The sequence below is a fragment of the Otolemur garnettii genome, unplaced genomic scaffold (genome assembly GCF_000181295.1).
Source record: "Otolemur garnettii isolate 467f Iridium unplaced genomic scaffold, OtoGar3 scaffold00146, whole genome shotgun sequence".
In the NCBI taxonomy this organism is placed as follows: Eukaryota; Metazoa; Chordata; class Mammalia; order Primates; family Galagidae; genus Otolemur; species Otolemur garnettii.
Window position 1 is genome coordinate 3,731,753 of NW_003852541.1, and position 8,916 is coordinate 3,740,668.

Here is an 8,916-nt window from a genome sequence, read left to right on the forward strand (position 1 = left end):
CAGGTGCCCGCCACAACGCCCGGCTATTTTTTGGTTGCAGCCGTCATTGTTGTTTGGCGGGTCCGGGCTGGGGATTTGAACCCGCCACCTTAGGTGTACATGGCTGGTGCTGTAGCCGGTTGAGCTATAGGTGCCGAGCCTAGAATGGCAGTTTCTATTTCACTTGGAGTCTTTATTCTATTTGTTGCTATTAGTTTTATTCTTAAATTGTCTAAGGAATTTACCATAACCAAATACTCTGGAAGATAAAAAGTCAAGGAAGCTTCAAGCTTTTCTCAACTATATAAAAAGACTAAAGTTAGGGCAGCACTTGTGGCTCATAGGAGTATGGTGCTAGCCCCATATGCTGGAGGTGGCGGGTTCAAACCCAGCTCCGGCCAAAAACTGCAAAAAAAAAAAAAAAAAGGCCAAAGTTATAACCTAGGTAGCCAAAGAGAAATTAGATTTAATTCCATCAGCCCTTAGGATCATGAGAACTGCTTTCTAGTGGTGGCTCTTGGGACTACATTCTTATCAACTTTTGACAAGCCTGGTCAATGCTTCCTTGAAAGAAAATATTTTTGGAAAGCATTTTGTTCTGGGTGGGGGGAGTAAAAAAACCTATGCTACATGGATTACAAAAATTTGTCCAAGGAAGGTTTAAAACTCTGAAATATATTTGTTTTAGATCAAATATTGGTCACTTTCTAATTTATAAAATAGTAAGCAAGAAATTATTCAACTTCATACACTGCTTTTATCTGTAGATCGGACTTCTTACTTGATAGCATCATAACCCATCAAGAAATATTGTATTTTGATGCTGATCCTGTCTTTGGTTCTAAGAAACAAAGATCTACACATTTAATGCATGTACATGCACATACAAAATGCACTGCTTTCATGGTCACTGAGAACTCCTTACATCATGAAAACGTAATGATGTCAGTTAAGTCTCAAAGCCACAAAACAGCAGGTTCAAATTTCAAGGGCTGATGACAAATCTTCCCTCAGACTGATGAGAAGCCTCATCTATTAATTCACTCATTTCACTTTTTAGCTCTTGCAAAAAAAATCTGTTCCTGAATAGTACATATTATTAAAAGTCTTACTTAATTCTAGGACTTGAAATAATGATAAAAGAGTAAAAGTATATTAAATTAGTTGAAAGTTACACTGTCATTAAAAGTCTTCTGATGAGTGCTGATGAAGGAAAATGACTCAATATAGATAAGGAAGGAAGGAAAAAAGTAAAACTGCTTTGACTTCCACTAGGATGAAATTAGGTGGAAAGGAATCATACTATTAATTTATGAAAATACTGCCAGAAGAAAATATTTTGTACTGAGGAAAATGTCAGCACAATGGAGTCTACCAAAGAGAACAAGGCCAAAGATACACAGCCAAACTCTAGCACTTTCAGTTGGTAGGTAATATCAGATCTTCCTGCCTTAGCCTCCCATAGTGCTAGGATTATAAATGACTATACCAGTTCAGAAAGAGAAGATTTGAACAATATTCTTAACCAATTTGATCTACCAGACGGCTACAGAATACTCCATCCAATGATAGAATGTATGTGCTGAAGTGCACATGGAACATTCTCCAGGACAGACCATACGTTAGGTCAGGTGTCCTCAAACTACGGCCCGCCTAGGACATTTATCTGGCCCGCTGGGTGTTTTTGCCGCGGCTGCCTGTCCTGCTTAGCAGCTGACTTGTTCTGGGGCCCACAGTCCGGCCCTCCAATGGCCTGAGGGACAGTGAACTGGCCCCCTATTTAAAAAGTTTGAGGACTCCTGTGTTAGGTCATAAAAGCAGCCTCAATAAATTTAAAATGACTGAAGTCATACAAAGTATGTTCTTCAACCAATGAATGAAATTTAGAATAAATTTAAAATTTAGAATGAAATTGGAAATTTATAAATATAAAGGGAAATTTGGGAAATTCACAAATATGTGAAATTTGAACAACATACTCCTAAATAACTAATGAGTCAAAGAAGAAGTCATAAGGGAAACTAGAGATGAATGAAATAGAAGTCACCAACAGAGACCAGCCACAGTGGCTCACACCTATAACCTCAGTGCTTTAGGAGGCCAAGGAGGGAGGATTGCTTGAGGCCAGAAGTTCATGACCAGCTTGAGCAATATAGTGACATCCCATCTCTACAAAAGATGAAAAGAGAAATAGCTGGGCATGGTGTCGCACATGCCTATAGTCCTAGCTACTTGGGAAGCTGAGGTGAGAAGATTGCTTGAGCCCAGGGGTTTGAGCTATGATTGCATCACTGCACTCTAGCCTACATGACACAGAGAGAGACCCTGTCTCTAAAAACCAACCAACCAACCTACAAAACCCCATAGAATATCAAAATTTATGAATGGATGAAATAAAACTTAAATAGAAATTTAGAAATATAAATACCAATATTAACAAAGAAGAAAGAAGGCTGGGTGCCTCATATCTATGCTTCATGGATACAAAAAAAACAACCTATGCTTCATGGATTACATGGTCTTACGTCTATAATCCTAGCACTTTGAAGTCCAGAGGTTTAAAACCAGGTTGGCCAATATAGTGAGATCCTATCTTTGTAAAAAGTTAAAAAAAATTAGCCAGGCATGGCAGCACGAGCTATATCCCACCTATTCAGGAGGCTAAAGGAGGAGGATTTCAGTGAGCTATGATTGCATCACTGCTTTCCAACCCAGGCAACAGAGCAAGACCCTGTCTCAACAAAACAAAAAACAAAATAAACACCCCCCAAATAAACAAAAAACAAAAATAAAATAAACAAAACCCCCCACAAGGACTTTTACCTAACAAATACAAACATTGTAACCCAATCATTTGTACCCTTATATTAATCTGAAATTTAAAGAAAAAAGTTTTATGCCCTGTAAAAAATACGAAAACATCCAAATAGAGAAAAAGTTGATTGAAAACTAATCTTAAAACAAGAGAAAGAAAATAAAGATCTGAGTAAAAACGAATGAAATAAGAAACTAGAAAAGGGGGGAAAAAAATCAATGGAACCAAAAGCTGGTTCATTGAAAAAAGAATCGATGAAATTGAATAATCTTTAACTAGAATGACAAAGAAAAAACAAATTACTAAAGATAGGAATAAAAAAAGGAACATTACTACATACATTACAGAAATAAATGAAATGTAAGGGTTCTATGAACAACTATATGCCAACAAATTAGATAACCCAGATAAAATGAATAAATTCCTAAAGACACAACTACCAACTAGACCAAAATACTTCCCACGAAGAAAAGCCCAGGACCAGATAGCTTCCCAACGTCTATAGAAAAATCAACACTGATTCTTCTTAAATTCTTCTAAAAAAACAGAAGAGGAAAGAACACTTCATAATTCATTATATGTGTATGAGGCCAGCATTATAAGGACATCACAAGAAAATTACAGACCAACATCCCTTATGAATATAAATGCAAAAATCCACAGTAAAATACCAGCAAACTGAATATTACACGCTATACCAAGTGAAATTTATCCCAATATTGTTTCAATGTTAGAAACCAATGTAATATACTATATTAATAGACTAAAACCACAATTGACAAAGGGTAAAACCTACAGATCATCTCAATAAACACAGAAAAAGCATTTGACAAAATCCAAACTCATGATAAAAACAAGGCCAGGCACAGTGGTTCACAACTGTTATCCTAGCACTCTGGGAGCTAAGGCAGGAGGATGATTTGAGATTAGGAGTTTGGGACCAGCCTGGGCAACACAGTGAGTCCCTGTTTCTACAAAATATAAATAAATTAACCAAGTGTGGTGGCATGTGCCTGTAGTTCCAGCTACTTGGGAGGAAAGAATCACTTGAGTCCAGCAGTCTGAGGTTACAGTGAGCTATGATCAGGCCACTGTAACAGCTATACAACAGTTGGGCAACAGAGTGAGACCCTTTCCCTAAAATAAAAAAAAAAAAAACAAACAAACAGATAAATAAAACAAAATAAAATAATCCAGCCAGCAAGCCAGGAATAGAAGGTAACTTCCTCAATTTGATAAAGGGAATCTAATCTATGAAAATTCCAACAGCTAACTTTGTAAAATCAGTGGTGACAGACTGAAAGCTTTCCCCCCAAGATCATAAGACATGGATGTCTGTTTGTACCAAACTCAACAATCTACTATCTGAGATCCTAACCAGGGACAATTAAGCAGGATAACGAAATAAAAAGGCACCCAGACTGGAAAGGAAGGACAAAAATGAGCTCTGTTTGCAATTGACATGGTCTTACATATAGAAAATCCTAAGAAACCCATTAACCAATATTGAGCAAAGTTTTAGGATAAAAGAGCAATGTATCAAAACCAATCATATTTCTTTTTTTTTTTTTTTTTTTTTGAGACGGAGCCTCAAGCTATCCCCCTGGGTAGAGTGCCATGGCATCACAGCTCACAGCAACCTCCAACACCTGGGCTCAAGCGAGTCTCCTGCCACAGCCTCCCAAGTAGCTGGGACCACAGGCGCCCGCCACAACACCCGGCCATTTTTTGGTTGCAGCCATCATTGTTGTTTGGCGGGCCGGGCTGGGGAGTTGAACCCGCCACCTTGGGTGTATGTGGCTGGCGCCTTAGCTGCTTGAGCCACAGGCGCCAAGCCAAAACCAATAATATTTCTATAGAAATTAAATAAATAAATGGAAAGGCATGCCATGTTTATGAATAGGAAGGCTAAATACTGTTGAGATGGTAATGCTACCAAAAACAATCTATAGATTCAATGCAATCCCTATAAAATCCCAACTGGCTAAAATTCATATAGAAAAGTGACACTGAACAATTAAAACAAACTTGAAAAAGAACAAAGCTGGAGGAATCACAGTTCCGGATTTCAAAACTTAACTACAAAGCAACAGTAATCAATTTCATATGGCACTGGGACAAAAATAGAGATCAAAGGAATAAAACTGAGAGTCTGGTAATAAACACACACGTTAAGCTCACCTGGTGTTCACCAAAGGTGCCAAGGCCATCTAATGGGGCAAGAAGTCTCTTCAGCACACGGTGCTGGGAAAACTAAGTATCTGCATGAGAAGAATGAAGCTGGACCCCACCTCAAACTATACAACAAATAGCAAATTCAAAATGGATAAGATCTAATTGTAAGAGCTAAACTATACAGTGCTCACAAGTTTTTGTGAATTAGGTAATTTTTTTAAAGATATGACATCTAAAGCACAAGCAACCAATGAAAAAATATACATCTTTGACTCCATCAAAATTTAAAACTTGCTTTAGATGACAGTATTGAGGAAGTGAATAGTTTATAGAATGGGAGAAAATATTTGCAAATCATCTGTTTGATAAGTGCTTAGTATCTGGAATATACAAAGAACTTTTACAATTCAACAAAAAAAGACAAATATTCTAATTTTAAAATGGGCAAAACACTGGAATAGTTCTCCAAAAAATACAAACGGCAAATATCCACATGAAAAGATGCTCAACACCAGTAGTGATTAAGGTAATGCATATTAAAAACACAATGAGATAACTACTTTACACCAATTAGATGTCTGTAACAAAAAAGATAGTCACCAGTGATATGGAAAGTGTGGGGAAAACTGTAACCCTCCTATATATTCTTGGTGGGAATGAGAAATTGTATAGCTGCTTTGGAGAACACTTTGGCATTTTCTGAAAAAGCTAAACATATAGTTAAACAATATCATCCAGTAATTCCATTTCCAAGAATACTCAAGGTAAGTGAAAAGATATGTTCATTTCAAAATCTGAACACACATCGATAGCAGCATTATCCGTAATAGCTAACAGGTGGGAACACCTCAGATGTCCATCAACAGTTGAATGAATGGGAAAAATGTGGTGCATTCATACTATGAAGTATTATTCAGCCACAAAAAGGAATGAAGTAAAGATGAATGATAGGATGTAGATGAACCCTGAACACATTATGCTAAGTCAAAGGAGCCAGATACAAACTCCTCATATTATATGATTTTATTTACATTAAATGCTGAAAAAAGGCAAATCCACAGAGATTACGGAGTAGATTTCCAAGTTTGGGGGGAGTGGCAGGGGTAAGTAGTTATTATTAATGGCTATTAGGTTTCTTTTTGGGATGATGAAAATATTCTAGAATTAACAATCTTGTTAATGTACTAAAAACCACTTAAATGTATACTTTAAAAGGGTAAATTTTATGGTATATGAATTATATTTCAATGAAAAAACCCCATTCAACTCTCTACTGATTTGACTGCTACAGTGAATCCCCACCCCATTTCAAAAGGAATATGTTCTTATCCCTTATGTGGGATGATGTAGAAGGTAAAGAATTTTCTGCTTATACTCTGGTTTCTCTTCAGATCACATACATCTTTCACCTGTTACTAAAGAATTCTCTGCTTACAACGTTTAGAATACTGAAAATCCTGCAAGCATACAATTCAATGTAACAAAATATTTCACCACTTTCCTCATTAATCAAGCAAAAAGTGTTTCATTTACACATGTAAAATTGCTTTCACCCACCCAACGTTTTTTGAATCTGCTGTATGGACTAAATAACAAAAAAAAAAAAACTCAGACAGATCTAATTTATTACTAACCAGTATATATTTTAGAAAATCTTTTTTACATATATCCCTTCATTCCACAAATATTTACTGAGCACTTGCTATGCACAAAACACTTGGCTAGGTGAGTGGGACACATCGGGTGAAGTCTGCTACTGTGGGGCTGGCAGATCCACCACACACAAAGGAAGAAATAAATCACCACAGAGTCAACGTCCACCTTGAAGAAGATATGATGCCTGTGGGGGCATTACTATGCAGGGTGTGTCTGCTTTCATGGTCTATTTTGGTTATGAGTCAATGAGGAAACACCAACAGAAACAGAGTCACTGTTCCTGTATTGGGGAGTTTCGAGCACATTCTGTCTTAGAAACACGCACAAGTGAAATCTGGGTGGGCAATCTCCAAATCAGCCCAGAAAACACATAATACTCAATAGCACAGTCTTTTTATTATTTATTTCTTTTAATACAAAGCTTTGGCATTAGCAATTTTATGAAAAAATAAAATGTACTAAAAATAAATGCTGTGTGGCATGATTGGTAAATGATGCACAAAAATAGGTTCTTTTTTCCTTCAAGGCAATCAGTCAGAAAGCAGTTTTCTTCTCTTCAAAACCACTCTACCCTATGGAACAAAAGGAAAAAAGAAGTCATGAATTAGTTAAAAGTTAGTTGTCAATGTTTTAAAGTAGTGGTCCTAACTGAAGGATGCCTGGCTGTTCCTGACTATTTCCCAGCCTCTTTTAGTGAAGGCAGTAGGCTACTGGCATGCTCCTGAAGTCAGCAACCTCAGGTCTGTAGTTAAGAGCTCAGTTGTCTGGGAAGTGCTTTAATATTCCAGAAAGAATGCAGGGAAAAGTACAGGCTGATGGTAATATACAGGGACAATTACCACACAGGTCACAACTTCTTACATCCCTCAACACACGTTCCAAGTGCTGAGTATGTGAAGTCTACAGCTGTCGTCCCTGTCTACTGTCCAATGACAATATTATCAGTTATTTTGATGTAACAGTCGAATAGCATAGACTCCAGGAATGTATGGCTCTCTTGTAGGAATTCTCCAGATCTTTGAGGGATATGTGTGTTTCTATCCCTATGCCAGATGCTAACAGTGCTTAAAATCTTGGGAAAAGTCAACAGGCTGCAAGCCCTGGCACTGTGGGGCTGCCTGGCTTTCTGATCCCTGGGACCTGTGCTCATTTCTGTGGTTCCCAGTCTGTCACAAATCTCTTTTCTCTGCTGAGATCCAGATCTGTGCTCCAGATCAACTCTGTATTTTTACCTAATCTAGCCTACTCTCTCCAGTCTCCACCACTTTAAAGCAATTTCCTGGTCAGCAGGAATGTTCTTTCTGCTGAAAAACCTTAGATATAACCCACTGTTAACAAGAATAAAGTCCAAATTCTGTAGTCCACCTACTGCCACCACTGCCTGCAGTAGACACATCAAAACATACAACTCCCAGATCCTGTTCCACTATGTCCTCACTTTGTAACCTAATTATTTATGTCCAGCCTGGTTCCTAACTCATTCCCTCCATGAAGCCTTTTTCAATTCCCCAAAGCAACAGCAGCAGCTCCTCTGGGTGTGACAGCACAGTGTGCTGTGTGCCCCTTCAGCACATGTGTACTGCACACAACACCAGGCTCTAGCAGGGAAGGCCAGGCTCCCATGGGCCTCAGTCCTATGAGCCCAGAACCTGGCACAGGCACAGGCTCAGGAAATGGCATCTAAATGAATGAGAGGGAGTTGCTCAACATTTTTGAAAAGCTCTGGTAAGGCTCGGCGCCTGTGGCACAGTGGTTACAGTGCCAGCCATGTACACCGAGGGTTGCAGGTTTGAACCTGGTCTAGGCCAACTAAACAACTGCAACAAAAAAATAGCTGGGTGTTGTGCCAGGCGCCTGTAGTCCCAGCTACTTGGGAGGCTGAGGCAAGAAATTCACGTAAGTCCAAGAGTTTGAGGCTGCTATGAGCAGTGACATCGCGGCTCTCTATCAAGGGTGACATAGTGAGACTCTGTGTCAAAAAAAAAAAAAAAAAAAAGAAAGAAAGAAAGAAAGAAAAAACTCTGGTATGAAGGATGTTTACAACAACTTCATGTAAGGTTTTTTTTAGGGGTAATAAAGTTTTAAAATATACTTTATTTTCAACTAAGAAATCATACACTAATGGAGCCATAACATTAAAGTTATTCTGAAAAGCAAAGTCATGGCCACTGCCAAAGATAGCTGAGAAGTCCAATCAAAAGTCACTGTTGCCTTTTTTTTTTTTTTTAGACGGAGACTCAAGCTATCCCCCTGGGTAGAGTGCCATGGCATTACAGCTCACAGCAACCTCC

General features: G+C 38.2%; 1 protein-coding gene across 2 annotated transcripts in view; it reads right to left on the bottom strand.

Annotated features, from left to right (window-relative positions):
- Positions 1 to 7,017: 7,017 nt before the first annotated feature.
- Positions 7,018 to 8,916, bottom strand: part of RNF130 (ring finger protein 130) — a 110,809-nt gene continuing 108,910 nt past the window's right edge. For both annotated transcript variants that reach the window (XM_023518747.1, XM_003799158.2), the window contains one exon: positions 7,018 to 7,197. In XM_023518747.1, coding sequence (XP_023374515.1) covers positions 7,193 to 7,197 — 5 coding nt within the window. In that variant the 3' untranslated portion in view covers positions 7,018 to 7,192. The remainder of the gene's footprint in view (positions 7,198 to 8,916) is intronic.